The 25548-nt window shown below is 40.1% G+C and overlaps 1 protein-coding gene across 1 annotated transcript; it reads left to right on the top strand.

Annotated features, from left to right (window-relative positions):
• The first annotated feature begins 138 nt into the window (after window positions 1-138).
• On the top strand, window positions 139-25237 carry LOC310729092 (histidine--tRNA ligase-like). The gene is made up of 13 exons (XM_083547116.1): window positions 139-285; window positions 6932-6973; window positions 7195-7314; window positions 8357-8452; window positions 9140-9265; window positions 9428-9535; window positions 16245-16343; window positions 16904-16997; window positions 17082-17209; window positions 18249-18506; window positions 18932-19048; window positions 23300-23446; window positions 25097-25237. The coding sequence occupies exons 1-13, from the start codon at window positions 232-234 to the stop codon at window positions 25154-25156; spliced, it is 1449 nt and encodes a 482-aa protein (XP_083403242.1). The 5' UTR covers window positions 139-231; the 3' UTR covers window positions 25157-25237.
• The last annotated feature ends 311 nt before the right edge of the window (window positions 25238-25548 follow it).

Genomic DNA, 25548 nt, shown 5'->3' with positions numbered 1-25548 from the left:
GCAAAAGGTGCATTACCGCCACCTACTGATTATCTAGCTCGAAGGACCATGCTCGGTCAAGGCACAGCGACCGTGTGTCTGTGTATGCAAGAGAGTTCTGTGCGCGTGCGCGTGGGGGGGGGTTGGGTTGTCGTCACGGTGTCGCTAAGCAACTGTTAACATCAAATGACCGAGTATATAGGTAGAGAGGCATGAGTTTTTGTTATTACACACAGCGAAGCATTGGCAAAAATGGAAGGAGAGAATGAGCGACGAAAGAAGGAGAAAGGTGGAAAGGGAAAGCAGGTAGGGAGTTAAAATGAAAATCAGGATAGAAAAAGAAGGACATTAGGTACAAGTAGTAATTCAGGTTGGAGTGGAGGAGAAAGTGATGACAAAGAATATAAAGTAGTTATTAAGTTTCAGAAAGAAGGTGAAATAAAAGGTGTAATTCTGCTTAGATTGGCATTAAAGAAAGTGACTGGTAAGAGAAAGGCAGCAAGGATGCTAAATAATTGGAAGTGTATTTATCTCAGTTTCACATTAAACCCATAACTGCTGATCATCTTGATGAGATGGCGAACAACATAGACCTTATCCTCACTAGCACTTTAGACACTGTTGCCCCCATCTGGTTAAAAAAGGTTCGAGAACAAGCACCTGCACCTTGGTATAATAGTCATACGCATGCCCTAAAGAGAACAACACGTAATCTGGAGAGAAAATGGAGGAAAACTAAATTGGAGGTATTTAGAATTGTGTATAAAGACAGTATGCTTAGCTACAGACAGGCGCTAAAAGCTGCTAGAGCTAAACACCTGAGCAAACTCATAGAAAATAACAAAAACAATCCCAGGTTCCTTTTCAGTACAGTCGCTAAATTAACAACAAATCAGGGATCTGAAAAATGTGTTCCATCACAGTTTAGTAGTGAAGACTTTATGAATTTCTTCACTGAAAAAATAGATAACATTAGCAAAACAATTGTGGCAGTTTAACCTCTGACAGCATCTCCCGACACAATCGTACTTACAACCCCACAACTACACTGTTTTACATGTATAGGACAGGAAGAGCTGTATGATGCTATTATGAAAGCTAAATCAACAACATGTCAGTTAGATCCAATTCCCACTAAACTACTGAAGGAAGTGTTATATACAGCTGGTGAGCCTCTTCTCAATATTATTAACTCCTCACTATCGTTAGGTCACGTCCCTAAATCCCTCAAGTTAGCAGTTATTAAGCCCCTCATTAAAAAACCTAATCTGGATCCAAACACGCTATCGAATTACAGACCAATTTCAAATCTCCCATTTATGTCTAAGATTTTAGAAAAGATTGTCGCTGCCCAGTTATGTAACCACTTGCAGGAGAACAATATCTTTGAAGAGTTTCAGTCAGGTTTTAGGCCCCATCATAGCACAGAAACTGCTCTAGTTAAAATCACTAATGACCTGTTTTTAGCTTCAGACCAAGGCTACATCTCCCTATTAGTTTTACTAGATCTTAGTGCTGCGTTCGACACTATAGATCATGATCTTCTCCTCGATCGCTTACAGAATTACATCGGTATTCAGGGACAGGCATTAAGCTGGTTTAAATCCTACCTGTCCAATCGTTACCATTTCGTAGATTTAAATGGAGAGCTATCCAGGATAATGCTAGTAAATTATGGCGTGCCACAAGGGTCAGTTCTAGGACCCCTGCTTTTCACAATATACATGCTTCCATTAGGAAATATTATTAGAAGGCATGGAATTAGCTTCCATTGTTATGCTGATGATACAAAGCTATATATTTCATCCAAACCAGGCGATACAGCTCAATTAGCTCGCATAACTGAGTGTGTTGAAGAAATAAGAGATTGGATGACCCATAACTTTCTGCTATTAAATTCTGATAAAACGGAGATTTTGCTCATCGGCCCAAAAAATAGTACACAGAAGCTCCAGCATCTCAGCCTGCATTTAGACGGTTGTTCTGTAACTACTAGTTCAACGGTAAAAGACCTGGGAGTTATTTTAGACAGCAACTTATCTTTTAAAAATCACATCACTCAAGTTACAAAAACAGCCTTCTTTCACCTTAGAAATATTTCTAAGCTAAGAAATATCTTATCTATATCTGATGCAGAGAAGCTCGTCCATGCGTTTATGACCTCTAGAATAGACTACTGTAATGCATTACTAGGTGGATGTCCTGCATCATTAATAAACAAGCTTCAGTTAGTTCAGAATGCGGCAGCAAGAGTTCTTACTAGGTCAAGAAAATACGATCATATAACCCCAATCTTATCGTCCCTACATTGGCTTCCTATTAAGTTTCGAATAGACTACAAACTACTGCTACTCACTAATAAAGCACTAAATGGTTTGGCTCCCATGTATCTATCCAGTCTTTTAACACGCTACAATCCGTCACGCTCCCTGAGATCTCAAAACTCTGGGCTTCTAGTAGTTCCTAGAATAGCAAAGTCCACTAAAGGCGGTAGAGCATTTTCACATTTAGCTCCTAAACTCTGGAATAGTCTTCCTGACAGTGTTCGGGGGTTCAGATACACTCTCCCAGTTTAAGTGTAGATTGAAAACATATCTTTTTAGCAAAGCCTACACATAACACACATCACACACATCACATCACAACCTTGTGCTCCAGAATACATGATTACATGCACATTATCAACTTGTGCTGTTAATATCATGAACAGCAGCTACGCGAATTCCTCTCCACTGCTTCTCTTTCTCTCCCCATCCCGAGGCATCCTGAGGTTTGGCCAGCTCCAGTCACGTCCCACCTCGTGAAGATTATGGACCTATGGATGATCATGGAGAAGTAGATGCCGAGTGTTTAAAGGCCCTGGCATGGAGAAGCTGATGCTGGATCTATGATGATCACAAATTGTTCTGTATTGTTGAAAGATTTATGACCAAACTCTTGATGTCACCCATATGAGGATGGGTTCCCCTTTGAGTCTGGTTCCTCTCAAGGTTTCTTCCTCATATCATCCAAGGGAGTTTTTCCTTGCCACTGTCGCCACAGCTTGCTCATCAGGGACAAATGCACACCATTCACCTTCACTGTTGTTTTCTGTAAAGCTGCTTTGAGACAATGTCTGTTGTGAAAAGCGCTATACAAATAAACTTGACTTGACTTGACTTGACTTGACTTGTATTGATGACTTGTAAAGATGTGGGTCAGAGAGAGCGGGTAGTCGAGCTGGAAAGATTGCTGGGGCAGTTTCAGGTGGAGAGGGTAATAAATAATTATGGAAGTAAACTAAATTGGACTAATGGGTGGTGGGCGTGTCTTTGCTAAATACTAAATACACCAAATTCAATCAGACACGTGACAGTATTCGTAAACTCAACTGCCATCTTTCCTCATCTCCCCTTCATACCTAATGACGTCACATGCATCTCCCCTGATACACATCTCCCCTTTGCTACAGTTAAACACATTTTATGAACTACTCAGAGAACATTGTGAACATTCAACTTTCATATTCAGCATATCATCGTGTCACTAAAAACACAAAAGTGATGTTTTGAAAAAGCAAACATTTGTTTTTTCTTTCTCTGTTAAATCAAAATATTTCTCTTCTATTTCCATTTTAATCTAAGAACATATTGAGTTCAGATTTCTTTAAAACACATCTTATGAATATAGCAAGAACATTCATCTCACAGTGTTTCGGTGCATGTGATTTTTTTCCTCTGAACTCATTTGTGCAGCTACATTTGTGTAGCTACACTACTATCTAGTGTCTCGCTCTGGATCACTTTCACCTGTCCCTGACTGTTAGCTCTGTCTCTGCTTTCAGTTTGTCTTTCAACTGGGTTGTCATTTGTGTTCTCACTGGAGAATTTCTTCTCAAATGTGATTTTATATCGTGTTCCATCTGAATCTTTAATGGTCAGAGTGTTTCCATTTCTGGACACAACAGTTTACAGGACTGGGCTGAATGTGGTTGTTAGTTTGTCTGTCATTTTCTGTCTCACCAGGATTTGATCTCCTACTTCCAGCTGTGAATTCTTTGTCCCGCAGTAGTAAACGGCTTAAAACCTGTTTTCATCATTATGAACCTTTAACTCCTGTTCATTTCATGGCATTGTAAAATCAGTTTTCCCAACAGTTTTCCGATTGAAAGTTAGTTCTGCAGGACTCTTTTACGGTGGCCGAGAAGTGCAAAACACATTAACAAATCCGAAAACAAATTAACAAATCCAAAAACAAAACAACCAATCCAAAAACAAATTACCAAATCCAAAAACAAATTAACAAACCCAAAAACAACTTAACAAATCCAAAAACAAAACAACAAATCCAAAAACACACTAACAAATCCGAAAAAAAATTAACAAACTAAAAAACACTAACAAATCCAAAAACAAAATAACAAATCCGAAAACAAATTAACAAATTCAAAAACAAATGAACAAATCCGAAAACAAATTAACAAATTCAAAAACACATTAACAAATCCGAAAAACACAACGACAAACCGGAAAAGGTAGGTAGTTTGTAAATGGAAACTTACAGATCATTGGACGAGACACCCGTCATTCACCTGTATATCTTGACTGACAGGTGTCTTGTCCAATGATCTGTAAGTTTACGTTCACAAACTATACCTACCTTTTCCGGTTTGTCTGGCTTGTCGTTGTGTTTTTCAGATTTGTTAATGTGTTTTTGAATTTGTTAATTTGTTTTCGGATTTGTTAATTTGTTTTTGAATTTGTTAATTTGTTTTTGGATTTGTTAGTGTGTTTTTGGATTTGTTGTTTTGTTTTTGAATTTGTTCATTTGTTTTCGGATTTGTTGATTTGTTTTTGGATTTGTTGATTTGTTTTTGGATTTGTTAATTTGTTTTTGGATTTGTTAATTTGTTTTTGGATTTGTTAATTTGGTTTTGGATTTGGTCATTTGTTTTCGGATTTGGTCATTTGTTTTTGGATTTGTTAATTTGTTTTTGGATTTGTTAATTTTTTTTTGGATTTGTTAATGTGTTTTGCACTTCTCGGCCACCGTATGAATTAAGGAAAGTCAGACACGCCATGCAGACTGGTTGCTTTGATGAATATACGTCATACACTCATTAGGGCTGCTCAAGCCTTTGCACTCTTAGTGCCGGTCCCAAACCCGGATAAATGGGGAAGGTTGCATTAAGAAGGGCATCCAGCATAAAACATGTGCCAAATCAAATATGTGAATCACGAGGATGATCCGCTGTGGCGACCCATAATGGGAGAAGCCAAAAGAATAAGAAGTCATACACTCCCACTGCCAAGGAGTTAATTTTGATCGGACAGTTAGACTACAGAGGTACATGCATTTATTACCACAATCACTCCGAGTGAGAGCTCTAAACCAAGCTCATGAAGGACATTTGGGCATAGTAGGCATTAAACAGAACCTAATTTACATCAGTGACATGAAATGACATGCCTCTCTGTGTCCTTATCCATGACCATCATACTTTCAAGGTTCTGTTTGGTGTTTCGTCGTAAGTGCTCTTGAAGTAGCATTCCCAGCCACAGATCTCACATATTCTTCAGCTTCATGCTTATGTGTTTGTTGTCTGTTCTTTCCACAGACAAGTTGTGAAAGCAGGTCTGTTGTGTTTTGCTCGCCAGGAATGTAGACAACTCGAAAATCATACGGTTGTAGTCTTAAAAACCTCCTCTCTATGCGAGCACATGGATTTGACCGCAGGCCAGAGATAGTTTCAAGCAATTTATACTCTGATCAAGTCAAACCTTTTCCATATATTTATGGATCTCACGACAAGTCTCTCACATGTTGATTCTAAAGACAACGATTCATGCTCCGTCTGTGAGTATTTTTGCTCACATTCAGTTCAGCTGAAATTACACATGGGGACTTTTTTATTTTGTACTGTTCTTGAATCAACACGACTCGGATGCGTACAGGATTCTAGAATAACCTCAGTCTGTGTCGCCTTGTCAAAATAAACAAGGGTTCCTACTTCAGCTGGCTTCTGCTTTAAACCCGAGTCTTTGCTCAGGACCAAACGTGGTCATCTTCCTTCATCAGTTTCCCAGATCATATACAACTGATATAATTAAATGTGTAAAAAAATGCTTAAATGTCTTTTTGTATTTTGTGAAATTGTCCAATGTACTTCATTCAGTCCTTCAAATCTGCATATTTTATTATGTGGGGAATATTAGTGATCACAAAAGTACTACGTACTAGTTATCATTTAATATCCTGAGAGGGTCTACAACCCTACAACATCTCTCTCTCTCACCATTACATCATAGACTACAGTTTACCTCTGTATATGTTGCACACAATCTACACTCACTATGCCATAATGACAGTGAAAACAGAATTCTAGAAATTATTATTATTTTATTTATTTTTTTTAAACGCCAGAAATATCACATGAAATGTATCTCAGGTGCCTCCAATTTCTTTTGATTGTTGCTGAGATGTTTCTACACCTTGATTAGAGTCCACCTGTGTAAAAGTTTATTGAGTGGACATGATTTGAAAAGGCACACAGTTTCTATAGTGAGGTGTGTGCTTTTCCAAATCATGTCCAATCGGAGGCCATAATTTTTTATAGTTCTTTACAAATGTGAATAATAACATGAACTACTGAATCTACTTCTGCAGGACTTTGCACATGCGTTTTCTACATGTTTCCGTCACACACTGGACACGTTACATATGTAGATACTGTACAATTACATTGTACACTTTCTGTCTGCACATACTTGCATTTCCACTACAATCATTTCATTAACCTGTTATTTTAAGTCCTGCCTCTTTTTAGTTTTTTCTTTATGTCCACACTGTTTCCGCTACATATGACAATAAACTCTGGATGCCTTGATATCCTACTTCTGTCTTTGTTCTTGATGTCCCACAATTATAAATGTAATTATTATTTGTATTCATTAAGTTTTATTTTTCCTCACAGATCAATGAAGCCAAACAAAAATTTGTCCTAAAGACAGCGAAGGTAGGAGCAGGAGAGAGTGTGTGTGTGTGTGTGTGTGTGTGTGTGTGTGTCTATATATATATATATATATATATATATATATATATATATATATATATATATATATATATATATATATATATATATATATATATATATATGTGTGTGTGTGTTTTTGTACAGTAGTGATATACTCTGGTTAGCTGGTATATTTGATGTTGTAAATGTTTGTGTGTGTGTAGGGGACCAGGGATGTCAATTCCAAACAGATAATTATAAGAGAAAAGGTGCTAAGTGTCATTGTCAGCTGTTTTGAACGGCATAATGCTGTGACTATCGACACCCCTGTTTTTGAGCTCAAGGTATATACACACGCACGCAAAGCTTTGAAGACCTGAACATTTATGTGTAGGCACTAAAGTCACGGTTCTGTATGTACCTCAGATGTTAACTGTTTGGTTTAATTTTGGTACGGTTACTGTAGGGGGGGAAAAATGCAAAACATAAAATTGCCAGTTTTTTTTTTTATTTATTTAACGCAGTTTATTTTTTATTATTTGTGAACATCAACACGTTTACATTTTTAAAACTTAAAAAATGAAAAAAATAAAAAGCCTGTACAGATAAATAATATATAAAATAATATAAATAAATATATAATATCAAATATATTTTATAAAAAATATAGAATAATTAAAATTAATGCAATCCATTTTTGCAATTCACTCCCTCGATATGTGAAAATTTCAGGATTTTCTCCTTTTAACAGAAAGTCTCGAAGCAGGAATCCACAGCATTAGCCGTTAGTCACTTAGCAGCTCACAGTCTCTGTGCTGTGAATCAGTCAGAGAGAGAAACCTGTAACTATAAGGTTTCACCCATGAAAGTGTTCAGAACAGATTTTGTGGTTCTTCGGTGGTTTTAATGTAAATCGCACAGATGTGTGAGATTCCCTAAGAGGAGATCACCAGACAATACACCAAATATGGACAAATGTTTATGGACACCTAAACATAAGGTTTGTATGTGCTCTTTGAACATTGTGTTTCACATTTAGTCCCATTTGTGGTTATAATCTCCACTCTTATGGGGAGATGTTCTACTAGATTTTGGAGGTTTGGGTCTCCTAGTTCAAGTGAAAGGAAAATTTCATGCTACCACATCAGAGAAATCCTATACAACTGTGTTACTCCAACTTCTTGGTAACACTTTTGGTCAGAAATGTCAAGTGTCCTAATACTTATATTGTAGGTTTCACTAGTGTACAATGTCTACTGTCAACCCTTCATACATGATTGTTTAAATTCATGTTTGTGTACAACATACAGTATGACTAGACCACGCATGCTGGCGATTTTAGAATATAATACAGTCTGAATAAATTGTTCTTGTTTTTGTACTTAGGAAACATTGACAGGGATCAATGGTGAAGAATTCAAACTAATCTACGACCTGAAGGACGAGGGAGGAGAGCAGCTGTCTCTCAGATACGACCTCACCGTATCCTAGTTTAATGATTGATGCTGACACTGTGCTCTGACTGGCTGTAAATGTTGAATTTTTAATTAGTCGTTATGGCCTGGTCTCGAATCAGTTTTAGAATAAAATACAAGGCTCCCTAGCTATTATACATAAACACATCCAGTTAAATATTATAATTGTAAATAATCTAGTTAAAATTAAGATTCCTTTATCTCCATGAACCAGATGTGGGCTTTATTCATATCCACACTGGTTATAGTAATGTGTTAATTCAGCTTTATTTAGAAATGGAGCTTGAGCTTCCTGTATTTGTTAGCAATTTTGCAATACTAAAGACATTAAAAACTGTGATATTTCTGGTAGAGGTCGACTGATACTGATATCTAGGTTGGATTGTACTTGCAGATAACCAATTAATCAATCGTTTTTAAAATGGATTCTGGATAACAAACCAACATAACACTCCATGTAAAATGAACCTTTCTACAAACCTAAAAATAGAGTACTGAATCATGAAAATGCGCTCATAATATAATTAAATAATTAATAAATAATAAATATATCCCACATTCTCATGTGTAAAAACAAACAGCACATAACATCAGTGATCGTGATCTCGTAATGAAATGAATAATTTATAGAAATTTTTTTTTGTTCACCATCACTGTTGTGCGTGTTGTGTTTTCTTAACTGGTTACTTTTCAGGTTCCTTTTGCTGGCTACTTGGCCATGAACAATATCACGAACATCAAACGCTACCACATCGGCAAAGTGTACCGCAGAGACAACCCAGTCATGACCCGGGGCCGCTACCGAGAGTTCTGCCAGTGTGTGAGTGTTTCCTGTTCAATACACGTCCTACACACGTCAAACACCACATGGGAATTGATTTAAATACAGCTTATTTTAAAGCACTGCTTTATCAGTTTAAACTGTTTAGTTGTTGTCACTGATTTCAGATATTGAAACCCCTCTCTCTCCCCTGTGCTATAGGATTTTGACATTGCAGGACAGTACGACCCGATGATCCCTGATGCAGAGTGTTTGCGAATCGTTTATGAGATCCTGCGCGAGCTGGACCTGAGCGACTTCCGCATTAAGGTCAGACTCCTTTAATATACAGATTTATTTTGCATAATTTTTATTGCCAAAATCCAATATCTTTTTCACACATATTCGAATTCTATACATTACACCAAGACAACAAAAAAAAAACGATAATCTGTTTTATAATGTATTTTAAGTTAAACAATGTACTGGAATGAAGTTTTTCAGTAGAACTGTGTTCTCGTTCTTGTTAATAACTGTTTAAATGTTTAATAAATGTTTAATAAATGTTTTTTTTTTTTTACTACAAATCTGTCTTAAGAAATCTCAACCTCCACCTTACAAAACCTCATCATTATATATATATATATATATATATATATATATATATATATATATATATATATATATATATATATATATCTTCCTCTTCTTCTTCTTCTTCTTCTTTCGGCTGCTCCCATTAGGGGTCGCCACAGCGGATCATCCGTCTCCATACCACCCTGTCCTCTATATCTGCCTCTTTTACACCAACTACCTGCATGTCTTCCCTCACCACATCCATGAACCTCCTCCTTGGCCTTCCTCTTTTCCTCCTACCTGGTGGCTCCATCTTCAGCATTTTTCTACCAATATAATTCATGTCCCTTCTCTGCACATGTCCAAACCATCTTAATCTCGCCTCCCTCACCTTGTCATCAAAACATCCTACATGTGCTGTCCCTCTAATAAACTCATTTCTAATCTTGTCCATCCTCGTCACTCCCAACGAAAGCCTCAACATCTTCAGCTCTGCTACCTCCAGCTCCACCCCCTGTCTTTTACTTAATGCCACTGTCTCTAATCCATACAACATCGCAGGTCTCACCACAGTCCTATAAACTTTCCCTTTCATTCTTGCAGATACTCTTCTATCACAAATCACTCCTGTCACTCTTCTCCACCCACTCCACCCTGCCTGCACTCTTTTCTTTACTTCCCTAACACACTCTCCATTACTTTGCACTGTTGACCCCAGGTACCTGAACTCCTCCACCTTCTCCACCTCTTCTCCCTGCAACCGCATCACTCCACTGCCCTCCCTCTCATTCACACACATGTACTCTGTCTTACTCCTACTGACTTTCATTCCCCTTCTCTCCAGCGCATATCTCCACCTCTCCAGGCTCTTCTCAACCTGCTCTCTACTCTCACCACAAATCACAATATCATCTGCAAACATCATAGTCCAGGGAGACTCCTGTCTGACCTCGTCCGTCAACCTGTCCATCACCACTGCAAACAGGAAAGGGCTCAGGGCCGATCCTTGATGCAGTCCAACCTTCACCCTGAACCAGTCTGTCGTACCTACTGCACACTTTACTGCCGACACACTGTCCTCATACATGTCCTGCACCACCCTCACATACTTCTCTGACACACCTGACTTCCTCATACAATACCACAACTCCTCTCTCGGCACCCTGTCGTACGCTTTCTCTAAATCCACAAATACACAATGCAGCTCCTTCTGTCCTTCTCTATACTTCTCCATCAACATCCTCAAAGCAAATAAGGCATCTGTGGTGCTCTTCCTCGGCATGAAACCATGCTGTTGCTCACAGATGGTCACCTCTTCTCTCAGCCTGGCTTCCACTACTCTTTCCCATAACTTCATGGTGTGACTGATCAACTTAATTCCCCTGTAGTTACTGCAGGTCTGCACATCTCCCTTATGCTTAAAGATCGGTACCAGCACACTCCTTCTCCATTCCTCAGGCATCCTCTCCCCTTCCAGAATCCTGTTAAACAATCTGGTTAAAAACTCCACTGCCATCTCTCCTAAACATCTCCACGCTTCTACCGGTATGTCATCTGGTCCAACCGACTTTCCATTCTTCATCCTCTTAATCGCTGCTCTCACTTCCTCCTTACTAATCCTATCTACATCCTGCTTCACCAACTCCACATCCTCCAACCTTCTCTCTCTCTGATTTTCCTCATTCATCAGCTGCTCAAAATACTCCCTCCATCTTCTCAACACACTCTCCTCATTAGTCAACACATTTCCCTCTCCATCCTTTATTGCTCTAACTTGCAGTACATCCTTCCCAGCTCGGTCCCTCTGCTTGGCCAATCGGTATAAATCCTTTTCTCCTTCCTTAGTGTCCAACCTGTTATACAGTTCCTCATATGCCTTTTCCTTGGCTTTCGCCACATCCCTTTTAACCTGCTGCCGCATCTCCTTGTACTCCTGCCTACTCTTCTCATCACTCTGTCGATCCCACTTCTGTTTTGCCAACCTCTTTCCCCTAATGCTCTCCTGCACTTCCTCATTCCACCACCACGTCTCCTTGTCTTGCTTTCTATTTCCAGATGTCACACCAAGTACTTTTCTAGCTGCCTCCCTCATCACTCCTGCAGTAGTTGCCCAATCATCCGGCACCTCTTCACCACCACCAAGCCCCTGTCTGACCTCTTCCCTGAACCTCACACTACACTCTTCCTCCTTCAGTTTCCACCATCTTATTCTTCTTTCAAACCTTACTTTCCTCCTCTTCTTCTTCGCCTCCAAAACCATCCTACAGACCACCATCCGATGCTGTCTAGCTACACTGTCCCCCGCCAACACCTTACAGTCTCCAATCTCCTTCAGGTTGCATCTCCTACACAGAAGATAATCCACCTGTGTGCACCTTCCTCCACTCTTATACGTCACCCTATGATCCTCCTTCTTCTTAAAATACGTGTTCACCACTGCCATTTCCATCCTTTTAGCAAAATCTACCACCATCTGCCCTTCCACATTCCTCTCCTTAAAACCATACCTACCCATCACCTCCTCATCACCTCTGTTCCCTTCACCTACATGCCCATTAAAGTCTGCCCCAATCACCAATCGTTCTTTCCTAGGTACACCATCTACCACTTCATCTAATTCACTCCAGAATCTTTCTTTCTTCTCCATCTCACAGCCAACTTGTGGAGCATAGGCACTGATGACATTTATCATCATCATCATCATTTTTTATCATCACCTTCAACTTCCACCTTCACGATCATCACCCTATCAGAAACTCTCTTCACCTCCACTACACTCTTACTGTACGCTTCCTTCAGAATCACCCCTACGCCATTTCTCTTCCCATCCACACCATGATAGAACAGTTTAAACCCACCTCCAATGTTCCTGGCCTTACTCCCTTTCCACTTGGTCTCCTGAACACACAACACATCTACCTTTCTCCTCTCCATCATATCAGCTATCTCTCTCCCTTTACCCGTCATAGTACCAACATTTAAAGTACCAACCCGAACCTCTACTCTCCTACACTGCTCCTTTCCCTGCCGTCTCTGTAGACGCCTTCCTCCTCTCCTTCTCCTCCTTCGGCCAACAGTAGCCCAATTTCCACCGGTACCCTGTCGGCTAACGATACCTGTGGCGGTCGTTGTTAACCCGGGCCTCGACCGATCCGGTATGAAATTCTCATTTGTGATCCGCATATTTGATTTGGCACATGTTTTACGCTGGATGCCCTTCCTAACGCAACCCTCCCCATTTACCCGGGCTTGGGACCGGCACTAAGAGTACACTGGCTTGTGCCCCCCTAATGGCTGGGTTTATATATATATATATATATATATATATATATATATATATATATATATATATATATATATATATATATATATATATATATACAGTGAGGAAAATAAGTATTTGAACATGGAGGGGTCTGAAATTGTCATCGTAGGTGCATGTCCACTGTGAGAGACAAAAAAAAGATTCCTGAAATCACAATATATGATTTTTAAACTATTTATTTGTATGATACAGCTGCAAATAAGTATTTGAACACCTGTCTATCAGCTAGAATTCTGACCCTCAAAGACCTGTTAGTCTGCCTTTAAAATGTCCACCTCCACTACATTTATTATCCTAAATTAGATGCACCTGTTTGAGGTCGTTAGCTGCATAAAGACACCTGTCCACCCCATACAATCATTAAGAATCCAACTACTAACATGGCCAAGACCAAAGAGCTGTCCAAAGACACTAGAGACAAAATTTTACACCTCTACAAGGCTGAAAAGGGCTACGGGGAAATTGCCAAGCAGCTTGGTGAAAAAAGGTCCACTGTTGGAGCAATCATTAGAAAATTGAAGAAGGTAAACATGACTGTCAATCTCCCTCGGACTGGGGTCCATGCAAGATCTCATCTCGTGGGGTCTCAATGATCCTATGGAAGGTGAGAAATCAGCCCAGAACTACACGGGAGGAGCTGGTCAATGAACTGAAAAGAGCTGGGACCACCGTTTCCAAGGTTACTGTTGGTAATACACTAAGACGTCATGGTTTGAAATCATGCATGGCACGGAAGGTTCCCCTGCTTTAACCAGCACATGTCCAGGCACGTCTCAAGTATGCCAATGACCATTTGGATGATCCAGAGGAGTCATGGGAGAAAGTCATGTGGTCAGATGAGACCAAAATAGAACTTTTGGGTCATAATTCCACTAAACGTGTTTGGAGGAAGAGGAATGATGAGTACCATCCCAAGAACACCATCCCTACTGTGAAGCATGGGGGTGGTAGCATCATGCTTTGGGGGTGTTTTTCTGCACACGGAACAGGACTGTATTAAGGAGAGGATGACCGGGGCCATGTATTGCGAGTTTTTGGGGAACAACTTCCTTTCCTCAGTTAGAGCATTGAAGATGGGTCTAGGCTGGGTCTTCCAACATGACAATTACCCGAAGCACACAGCAGTATGTTATCTATATCTGATGCAGAGAAGCTCGTCCATGCGTTTATGACCTCTAGAATAGACTACTGTAATGCATTACTAGGTGGATGTCCTGCATCATTAATAAACAAGCTTCAGTTAGTTCAGAATGCCGCAGCAAGAGTTCTTACTAGGTCAAGAAAATACGATCATATAACCCCAATCTTATCGTCCCTACATTGGCTTCCTATTAAGTTTCGAATAGACTACAAACTACTGCTACTCACTTATAAAGCACTAAATGGTTTGGCTCCCATGTATCTATCCAGTCTCTTAACACGCTACAATCCGTCACGCTCCCTGAGATCTCAAAACTCTGGGCTTCTAGTAGTTCCTAGAATAGCAAAGTCCACTAAAGGCGGTAGAGCATTTTCACATTTAGCTCCTAAACTCTGGAATAGTCTTCCTGACAGTGTTCGGGGTTCAGATACACTCTCCCAGTTTAAGTGCAGATTAAAAACATATCTTTTTAGCAAAGCCTACACATAACACACATCACACACATCACATCATAACCTTGTGCTCCAGAACATCTGATCACATGCACATTATCAACTTGTGCTGTTAATATCATGAACAGCAGCTACGCTAATTCCTCTCCACTGCTTCTCTTTCTCTCCCCATCCCGAGGCATCCTGAGGTTTGGCCAGCTCCAGTCACGTCCCACCTCGTGAAGATTATGGACCTATGGATGATCATGGAGAAGTAGATGCCGAGTGTTTAAAGGCCCTGGCATGGAGAAGCTGATGCTGGATCTATGATGATCACAAATTGTTCTGTATTGTTGAAAGATTTATGACCAAACTTTTGATGTCACCCATATGAGGATGGGTTCCCCTTTGAGTCTGGTTCCTCTCAAGGTTTCTTCCTCATATCATCTAAGGGAGTTTTTCCTTGCCACTGTCGCCACGGCTTGCTCATCAGGGACAAACGCACACCATTCACCTTCACTGTTGTTTTCTGTAAAGCTGCTTTGAGACAATGTCTGTTGTGAAAAGCGCTATACAAATAAACTTGACTTGACTTGACAGCCAGGATAACCAAGGAGTGGCTCTGTAAGAAGCATATCAAGGTTCTGGCGTGGCCTAGCCAGTCTCCAGACCTAAACCCAATAGAGAATCTTGGGAGGGAGCTCAAACTCCGTGTTTCTTAGCGACAGGCCAGAAACCTGACTGATCTAGAGAAGATCTGTGTGGAGGAGTGGGCCAAAACCCCTCCTGCAGTGTGTGCAAACCTGGTGAAAAACTACAGGAAATGTTTGACCTCTGTAATTGCAAACAAAGGCTACTGTACCAAATAGATTAGATTATATTATAATTTTAGATTATGTCTCTCACAGTGGACATGCACCTACGATGACAATTTCAGACCCCTCCATGATTTCTAAGTGGGAGAACTTGCAAAATAGCAGGGTGGTGGGGTGATGGGGTGATAGACAGACAAAGAGATCGATATGTGTTGGTTATTTTAAAAACCAGCAATCGCTTTTTTTTCTCCAATTTAAAGAGTTGGTGTAAATTGGACATATTGCCTTCAGTCTTATGTAGCGTGAGCTGGACTAAAAAAAAAAAACATTTTGTTTAGTCACCAACACCACATCAGCAATCAACAACAGTTCTCAAATCTGTTCATTTTCCATTGAAAGTTTATGCTGAATCTCAGCACTGCAATTCATTACTTTAAAAAAGTAAAACAATCCCCAAATTATGATTGTACCATACAGTGTGTTGCATATGTATTGAAACATTTCCACCCAAAAGAAATAAACTTAATTAAATTTTTGGTAATGTTTTTGCTTTGGAATGAATTAATCAGTATCTAAATTTTATTTGCATTTATTCCTCTAGTTTCCCTCCCAAGTTGAACAACTTAGACTCATATATATTTACATATAATAACAAAAGGTCTACTATAATATAACGCTGTAAATAACATTTGCTGACCATTTCAGTAAAATATAACTTACTGAGTGTTACCTGGTTGCCATGGCGTTACAGGTGAATGACCGGCGCATTCTAGACGGTATGTCTGCGGTGTGCGGCGTACCAGATGAAAAATTTTGCACCATCTGCTCAACCGTGGACAAACTGGACAAGGTGAGAAGCTTGATATCATTTAGGTAAAATCAGTGTGAAAAACCATTTAAAAAACACTGCAGTGAAACCGTGCCAATAAAAGCACCAGGAGGCATCAAACCCAGTAATTCACTGGCTAATCTCAAATAGCTAAAATAATTATATAATGTTAAATATATAATGCAGACTGGTATAGCTTTTCGTTCCTCCACAGTAACTGTACTTGTCACATGTACATTACAACACAGTGGAACTCTTCACATATCCCAGTGATGTTAGGAAGCAGAGGTCAGAGTGCAGGTCAACCATGTAAATACAGTATAGTAACAGGGTTAGGGGGCTTGCTCAAGAAATACTTTTGTTGCAATTTCTTAAGTTCCAATACAGGACCATGATGTGTATGTGCATGTGTAGTGTTTCAGCTCTTAAAGAACAGAACCTGAAAATCTTGTTTGGGTTCAAACAAGTTTTATGTATTTGGATAATTGTTTATAAATATGTAGTATGTAAATTGACTGTGTGTGTGTGTGTGTGTGTGTTTGTGTGTGTGTTTGTGTGTGTGTTTGTGTGTGTGTGTGTAGATGCCATGGGAAGATGTAAAAAGTAAACTAATCAACCAAAAAGGTCTTTCTGAGGATGTGGCTGATCAGATTGGGGAGTATGTCAGTATGCAGGGTGAGTTACCTTCTGCTTTAAGGAAACTTCTACCTCAAATCCACTCGAGCACGGTAGTGACCTTTGTCCCATTGTGTGTCACAGGTGGACTGGACCTGGCAGAGAAGCTGCTGCAGGACCCAAAGCTGTCTCAGAACAAGCAGGCGTGTGCCGGCCTGAACGACATGAAACTCCTGTTTGTTTACCTGCAGTGCTTCCAAATCACAGATAAGGTGAGATCAGAGAGAAGACTGGATCGTTCCTGACATTTGATTAAATTCAGTTGTATTTGTAAAGCACTTTTAAGTAGACACATTTCCAAAAGCAGCTTTACAGAAATAGATTACTAATATAAATATAAAATTTATGAATTAGTCTTATAACTGATGAGCGATCCAGTAGCAACAGTGGCAGGGAAAAGCTCTGAGATTGTATGAGTAAAAAACCTTGAGAAGAACAGACTCAGAAGGGAACCCATCCTCATTTTGGTGACACTCAATGTCTTAATTATACTTGCATCAGCAGGTCACTGATGGGGACTTAAGTGCAAAACTGTTCATGATGGTTTTAAGCCTTTGTAGCAGACTGTTTATATTAATTTAAGTCTAAATCCATCTTCATGGTTCTTGAGTTTAATGCTCCACAGTCACCTCATGATGAACCATCCTCAGCAGCAGCGAGTGATTTCCAATTGAAAGAACTTCAGCCAGAGATTTACCGTGCCTCAAATAACGAGTCGACAGATGATGGTCTCTGGTGTCAGAGTTTTTAATAGTCAGTTTGTATGGCAGGAGAGAGAGGAGTTTGTTCTTTCTAATGACAGATGTCTTACTAATGTAGAGAGACAAAAAGACAGGCCATTAAAGGATCTCTAAATATCAGGTGTTTTAACATAAATTATTGGATTCCAGATGGATCTCAGATACTTAAAATAAATAAATACCTGATTAATTGTGATGTTTAATACGTCTGAAATGTCTGACTTGTTTGCTTGCATAGTGCAGTGTGAATAAAATTTTGCAGATGCCATCCTGGTAAATTACACACACAAAAACACACAGCAGCCTCTGAAAATAATAAAATTGATAGCGTTGTTGAAATCTGCTGTTTCTCAAGATGAGAAGCTCAGGGATTCAATGACCCCAATGAATGAGATTTAATTTCATTGTATTTATTGAGGTGAAAAAAATCTGATCAGTTTGTGTTGATTTGTATTTACAGCAGTGTTTAAACCAGTAACTTTGTAAATCAATTCTCTCGTTGTGTGTATAGGTGGTGTTTGATCTGAGTCTGGCACGTGGCCTGGATTACTACACCGGTGTAATCTATGAGGCTGTGCTGTGTCAGACTCTGCAGCCAGAGGTGCCAGTTGCCGGGGACAGGGCAGGGGTGAGTGTGGGCAGTGTGGCAGGCGGGGGCCGCTATGATGGATTGGTGGGCCAGTGTGACTCCAAGGGGAGGACAGTCCCCTGTGTGGGCCTAAGCATCGGCATTGAAAGGATCCTCTGCATAGTGGAGCAGAAGGCGAAGGTGAGCTAAACACATCATACAGTACACAGAAAGAAAGAGAATAATTAAAACTCATACTCATCCATCAACCTGTCTGTCTGTTCTGTCTGTTCTGTCTGTCTATCTGCCTGTCTAAACAATATTACTGTTTGTCTGTCTGTCTAACAAAGATGTCAGGGTTGGATTTAAGGCTGTGTTTACATATGCAGTATTTATTTAAACACTGTCACACAAACATTACTTCCTGTTGAAATGCAGGCTCATAATGTGTCCATCACGCTACTTAAATCTGATCTCTGAGTGTATTCTCACCTCATACCCAGTATTCCTGGGATAAGCTCAGAATTCAGTGTGATGCTGACCAACATAAAGCTGAAATAGCTAAATTAAGCTAAATTAAAATACATTCTGTTCATTCTGGTGTTTTCCTCTCTGCTTCTCTTCAAACATCTGCAGAGAAAATCCGCACCACAAAAACACAAGTTCTGGTGGCTTCTGCACAGAAGAACCTCCTGGAGCAGAGACTAAAACTTACAAATGAATTGTGGGATGCAGGAATTAAGGTGAGCGCACATGTGAAGATGAAAGGGACCATATAAAAAAAAAAAAATAATTTTGTCATGATTAATTATTCAATTAATTTTTATTTGTATAGTGCTTTTATCAATAGACGTCTCAAAGCAGCTTTACATAGATAAAGCCGTGATAAAGAATGTGTAAGTTAATTTCTTATAATTGTATATTTGTTCCTAATGAGCAAGCCAGTGGGAAATGTGGCAAGGAAAAACTCAGAGATGGCATGAGGAAGAGAAACTAATCTTAAGAGAAACTAGACTCGAGAGGGAACCCGTCCTCATCTGGGTGGCACCGAATGTCAATTTGTTACAGTGCATTGTTGTTGAGGTTTGCAGTGAAAAACATTTACATGCAACTTGTGGTCCTGAGCCATTATAGTAGACTGTAAGTACAGTCCAAATTCATCCTCAAAGCTCCTGTGTTACTCCGTAAGTCCACTGATGCAAAACCATCCCCAGCTGCACAGAGTGGCATCCAGTCAAAGAGAACCTTATCCAGAGGCAGGGTGCCGGGGCGAAGCGGGCAGGTTTACAGAGAGGAAAGGGACAGGAACACTAGTCGCTCTCCAGTGAGAGAGAGGGAGAGAAGAGGGAAGAGAAAAATAGGGATTATTAAGTATCCTTATTGTTGTATAAAAGTTCTTTACACTGTGTAGTTCTCCAGCAAGCCTCGCTATGGCAACATAATTCAAACGGAGAGCCAGAAGTTAACAAAGACATGAGGGATCTCTGGGATAAGAGAGAGTTCATCACAACACCATCAGCATACTTGAGTAAACGTGTGCAAGTGAGGGGACAACAACATGCAAATATCCCAGTTCACCGAATATCCATTAAACCCTCCAGATCTGCTCCTTTATCTGAGAAAAATCTATAGAAAAAAGGCTTGACTAAATATGTTTTTAGCCGTGACTTGAACACTGAGACTGTGTCTGAGTCCCGAACACTAATTGGAATGCTGTTCCATAACTGTGGGCTTCATAAGAGAAAAATCTGCTACTTGCTTTAGTCTTATTTATTTAAGTTACAGTGGAACCCGGTTATGTCAAGGGTCTAGGGGTCGCCAAAAAGCGTCAAGATAACCGATGATTGAGATAAACGAAAACCAGTATGGCGGCAATATATTAACGTGCTTGAAATTTCTTTATGTACATGATGTGCGTTAATAAATGAGAATGTACATGCACGTGTTTTTTAATTTTTTTTTACACAACAGCGTTGCCGCGATTTGTTTGATGAAGGCATGCTTTAAAAATGTACATACATGTTTGTTAACTGTCAGGAAACCACCTGCCACGCCCCCTTCGGCAGCTGTCAAACATCCGCTTTCTCTGAAGCGCCTGGCTTCAATAGCGCACACCTGGGACTCGTTTAGCACTCATCACTAGCTCCTATTTAAACCCCTCACTTCCACACTCTCACCATCCGTTATTGTTGGTATATGTTGGTTCACGGCGGTCGTTGTTATCGCGCATGCATATCCAGGGACGTGCCTTCCCACTCGGACTCCGCACTCTCTTAACGGCTGCGCTTTTCTTCCCAAAGCGCATCGTGGATTCCCCACGTTCTCCCGTGTGCTGTTCAGCGCCGCGCTTCTACCAAGCGCACCCGTGGATTTATATACAGACTTTTTTACAAAAAGCTAACCAGTGTCAAAAATCAATTCTCGAGTCATTTCACTCTGACACAGCTCTGAAAAGTATCCTACACCTGTAGCATCTGTAAGGCTTGATTTTTCCGCCACTTCCGCAAGTTCTTCTGCGGCTGCACAGCGCCGATCGAGATAACTGACTTTAAAAACTTTCTTTTCGGCTTCTCCCGTTAGGGGTCGCCACAGCGGATCCTCCGCGCGTTTGATTTGGCACATGTTTTACGCTGGATGCCCTTCCTAACACAACCCTCCCCAATTTATTCGGGCTTGGGACCGGCACTAAGAGTGGCTGGGGATGGTTCCCTGACCGGGAATCGAACCCGGGTCGCAGCGGTGGGAGCGCTGCATCTTAACCACTAGACCACCAGGGGACCTTCGAGATAACTGACTTTAAGTGGCAAATTTGCCCCCCCCTTGTGCTCGAGATATTAGGGTTCGGCGACATAAAAGAATCGACATACCCGATTAAAAAATGCTAAGACAAAGCGAGAATTTGGCGGTTCCACTTAAAAAACGTCGACTTAATAGGGTTGGCGAGTTAACCGAGGTCGAGATAAGTGGGTTCGACTGTACCAACAAATAGCCTGCACCTTTTGATCTACGTAGGCATGGAGGAACATAATAGTGCGGAGGTTTGCTCAGATACTGCAGCACAAGGCCATTCAGTGATTTACAGTGAGGAAAATAAGTATTTGAACACCCTGCTATTTAATTCTCCCACTTAGAAATCATGGAGGGGTCTGAAATTGTCATCGGAGGTGCATGTCCACTGTGACAGACATAATCTAAAAAAAAAAAAAATCCAGAAATCACAATGTATGATTTTTTTAACTATTTATTTGTATGATACAGCTGCAAATAAGTATTTGAACACCTGAGAAAGTCAATGTTAATATTTGGTACAGTACCCTTTGTTTGCAATTACAGAGGTCAATTACAGGTTTCCTGTAGTTTTTCACCAGGTTTGCACACACTGCAGGAGGGATTTTGGCCCACTCCTCCACACAGATCTTCTCTAGATCAGTCAGGTTTCTGGCCTGTCACTGAGAAACACGGAGTTTGAGCTCCCTCCAAAGATTCTCTATTGGGTTTAGGTCTGGAGACTGGCTAGGCTACGCCAGAACCTTGATATGCTTCTTACAGAGCCACTCCTTGGTTATCCTGGCTGTGTGCTTCGGGTCATTGTCATGTTGGAAGACCCAGCCTCAACCCATCTTTAACTGAGGGAAGGAGGTTGTTCCCCAAAATCTCGCAATACATGGCCCCGGTCATCCTCTCCTTAATACAGTGCAGTCGCCCTGTCCCATGTGCAGAAAAACACCCCCCAAAGCATGATGGGATGGTATTCTTGGGATGGTACTCATCATTCTTCTTCCTCCAAACACGTTTAGTGGAATTATGACCCAAAAGTACTATTTTGGTCTCATCTGACCACATGACTTTCTCCCATGACTCCTCTGGATCATTCAAATGGTCATTGGCAAACTTAAGACGTGCCTGGACATGTGCTGGTTAAAGCGGGGGAACCTACTGTGCCATGCATGATTTCGAACCATGACGTCTTAGTGTATTACCAACAGTAACCTTGAAAACGGTGGTCCCAGATCTTTTCAGGTCATTGACCAGCTCTTCCCGTGTAGTTCTGGGCTGATTTCTTACCTTCCTTAGGATCATTGAGACCCCACGAGGTGAGATCTTGCATGGAGCCCCAGTCCGAGGGAGATTGACAGTCATGTTTAGCTTCTTCCATTTTCTAATGATTGCTCCAACAGTGGACCTTTTTTCACCAAGCTGCTTGGCAATTTCCCCGTAGCCCTTTCCAGCCTTGTGGAGGTGTACAATTTTGTCTCTAGTGTCTTTGGACAGCTCTTTGGTCTTGGCCATGTTAGTAGTTGGATTCTTACTGATTGTATGGGGTGGACAGGTGTTTTTATGCAGCTAATGACCTCAAACAGGTGCATCTAATTTAGGATAATAAATGTAGTGGAGGTGGACATTTTAAAGGCAGACTAACAGGTCTATGAGAGTCAGAATTCTAGCTGATAGACAGGTGTTCAAATACTTATTTGCAGCTGTATCATACAAATAAATAGTTTAAAAATCATATATTGTGATTTCTGGATTTTTTTTTAGATTATGTCTCTCACAGTGGACATGCACCTACGATGACAATTTCAGACCCCTACATGATTTCTAAGTGGGAAAACTTGCAAAATAGCAGGGTGTTGAAATACTTATTTTCCTCACTGTATATGTCAGTAGTAGTATTTTGGAATCTATGTGAAATGTATTTAGGAGTAAGTTTAGACTGATTAGAACAGGTGATGTTCTGGTAAGCCCACCCAAATATAAAGTGTTACAGTCGTCTAATCTAGATGTAATAAAAGCATGAACTAGTTTTTCTGCAACCTGTAACATCATATTTATTCATTTAGGAATATTTCTAAGGTGAAAGAAGTTTTTCCTTGAAATGTTATTTACATGAGCCTTAAAGGAAAGATTAGTCAATAATCACACCAAGGTCTTTGACTGCTTTATTTTATTAAATTATTTTATTATTAAATTATTTCTCTCACTCTGCCCCACAGGCTGAGGTGCTTTATAAAAAAAAACCCAAGCTGCTGACTCAGCTTCAGCACTGTGAGGAGACAGGCATCCCCCTGGTGGCCATTTTGGGGGAACAGGAAATACAAAATGGAGTAGTCAAACTCCGCAATGTGGCCACCCGAGAAGAGGTAAGAGCTCAGCCATAAAACCATCAGAGCTTTAGAGTCTTTTTAACCTTCCTACATTCGTATTCACTCTTTCCACTCACAGTGTGCTGCTTTAGTGAAAATCAGAATCAAATGAATATTTATTTTTCATCAGTTCAAGAGCCAAAATAATCAGATGTCAGTTTTCTAGCAAAAGACATAAAAATAGTCAGGTCCAGGTGGTTCCATCTCTATCAACAAATTGAAATAAATAGCTAGTTTTCTTTGGTCTTAATAAATGCCTTTGTAAAACCAAATTAAAAAGAACCCACAGTGGTGGTAAGAAAAAAACCTCATGTGAAGTGAAGACTGGGGCTGATATCCGTGTAGCCCAAACTACAGAATCAGAGCCTGTCATTTACTCTTGCGTCAGGTGATAACACCAATTGAAACGTTTCCAAAATGTAGTGTCCATCAAGGCCACGTTACATAAGCACTTGTCACCGTGATGAGCTTAGATGCAGGTACCGTATTTTCCGGACTATTAAGCGCACCCAAATATAAGCCGCACCCACTGAGTTTTACAAAGATTTTTATTTTGAACATAAATAAGCCGCACCTGTCTATAAGCCTCTACACTGAAACTAATGAACTTTACAAAGGCTTTAACGGAAGACAGTGTCTGTTACACAGCTTGTATCTAAACAGTAGCCATTGTTCACTGTCTTCCTCCTTCCTTTCACAACAATTTCTCTCAAGAGTTCTTTGGCATCGTCGTGTGTTTAAAAATCCCATCAGTGGAAGCTTTTCTCCCGATGCCGTGCAGCTCAGAACACAGTTAAAGTGAGTTTTTTGTTTTCAGCGTGACGATTGATTCTCCTTTCCTGTTGACAGTCCGAGTAAGAGGCAGGTCAAACGTCAGAGGAACATAATCCATATTTATGATGTGGTGCGGCCCGATTCAGTGGGAACGCACCCAATGTGATATAAAGAATTTCAATGGTTCACCTTAACCCGTTCGGCAATTTCATTGGTCTAATGTTATGGGGTTTGTTTTTTTGGCTTGAAGCTTGTGGAACCGGGAAAAACCCAGGAAAAATCCATAAATTAGCCGCTTCGTTGTTTAAGCCTCAGGGTTCAAATCGTGGGAAAAAAGTAGCGGCTTATAGTCTGGAAAATACGGTAATAATAATCAGGTACATTCTCTATAGCGTCATACAATCAGTTTATCTGTACTTGTGAGCAGTTGATGGTTAAGGGCCTTGCTCAAGGGCCCAGCAGTGGCATCTTTGTCCGTGTAGGATTTGAAATGACCTTCCGATCAGCAATCCAACATTCACAGAATTGTAGAGGCCTGAGTGGACACAATGCTCCCATCATGCTTTACTGTATGGCTGGTGTTCTCAGGGTTTAGCACAAATGCAGCACTGTTTTGCGGAGGCCAAGAAGTTCAGTTCAACTTATTTTTAGCAAACTCCAGAGTATTTGAAAACAAAAATCAAATATATTGTATCTGTGCACTACATGGAGTCGGAAGCTCTGTGGTTAATATTTAAAAATTCTGACCATAAGGTTGTGAGGTCAAATCCCAACACCACCTAGCTGTCACTGTTGGGCCCTTGAGCAAGGCCCCTTAACTGCTCAGTTCAAAACAAATTCTGTAAAAGTAATGTAAATGTCTGTTCTACACAGGTGGATGTGTCCAGGGACCAAGTGGTCGAAGAAATCAAGAGGCGGATAATAAATCTTTAAATAGTTAAAGTTAGTTGCAATGTTAGTTTAAATAGTTGTAATGTTAGTTGTAATGTTCAATTAAAATGTTCTATTACATTACTGGTGTCTGGTATTTGCTTTTATTTTGTTTGACTATAACTTGTATGTAAATTTGTTTTTGTTTTAATCACACTAGCATAACTGTTTTATTTTGGTCTGTTGACAAGTTATCACTAAAGTTAATAAACACAAAAACCCCCCAAACTACATGATACATAAAGGGAACACTTGATTATGAACCCCTGTAGAACTGCTTGTTAATGTAATTGTGTAATCAGTCGATCATGTGGCAGCAGCTTATTGTGTAAAATTATACAGGAAGATGCAGATTAAGAGTTTCAATTATTGTTAATATCAGAACGAAAAAATAA

This window comes from Silurus aristotelis (genome assembly GCF_946808225.1).
Source record: "Silurus aristotelis genome assembly, chromosome: 7".
Taxonomy (NCBI): Eukaryota; Metazoa; Chordata; class Actinopteri; order Siluriformes; family Siluridae; genus Silurus; species Silurus aristotelis.
Note: the sequence above shows the minus strand (reverse complement) of the source record. Positions and strands in the feature narration are given on the sequence as shown.

Bases quoted from the DNA above. Each gene is read 5' to 3' on its own strand.
- LOC310729092 (XM_083547116.1), top strand. From the start codon at position 232: ATGGAAGGAGAGAATGAGCGACGAAAGAAGGAGAAAGGTGGAAAGGGA. The intron at 7,315-8,356 runs GTATATACACAC...TTTTGTACTTAG, and splicing joins CCCCTGTTTTTGAGCTCAAG to GAAACATTGACAGGGATCAA. The intron at 16,998-17,081 runs GTGAGTTACCTT...TGTGTGTCACAG, and splicing joins GGAGTATGTCAGTATGCAGG to GTGGACTGGACCTGGCAGAG.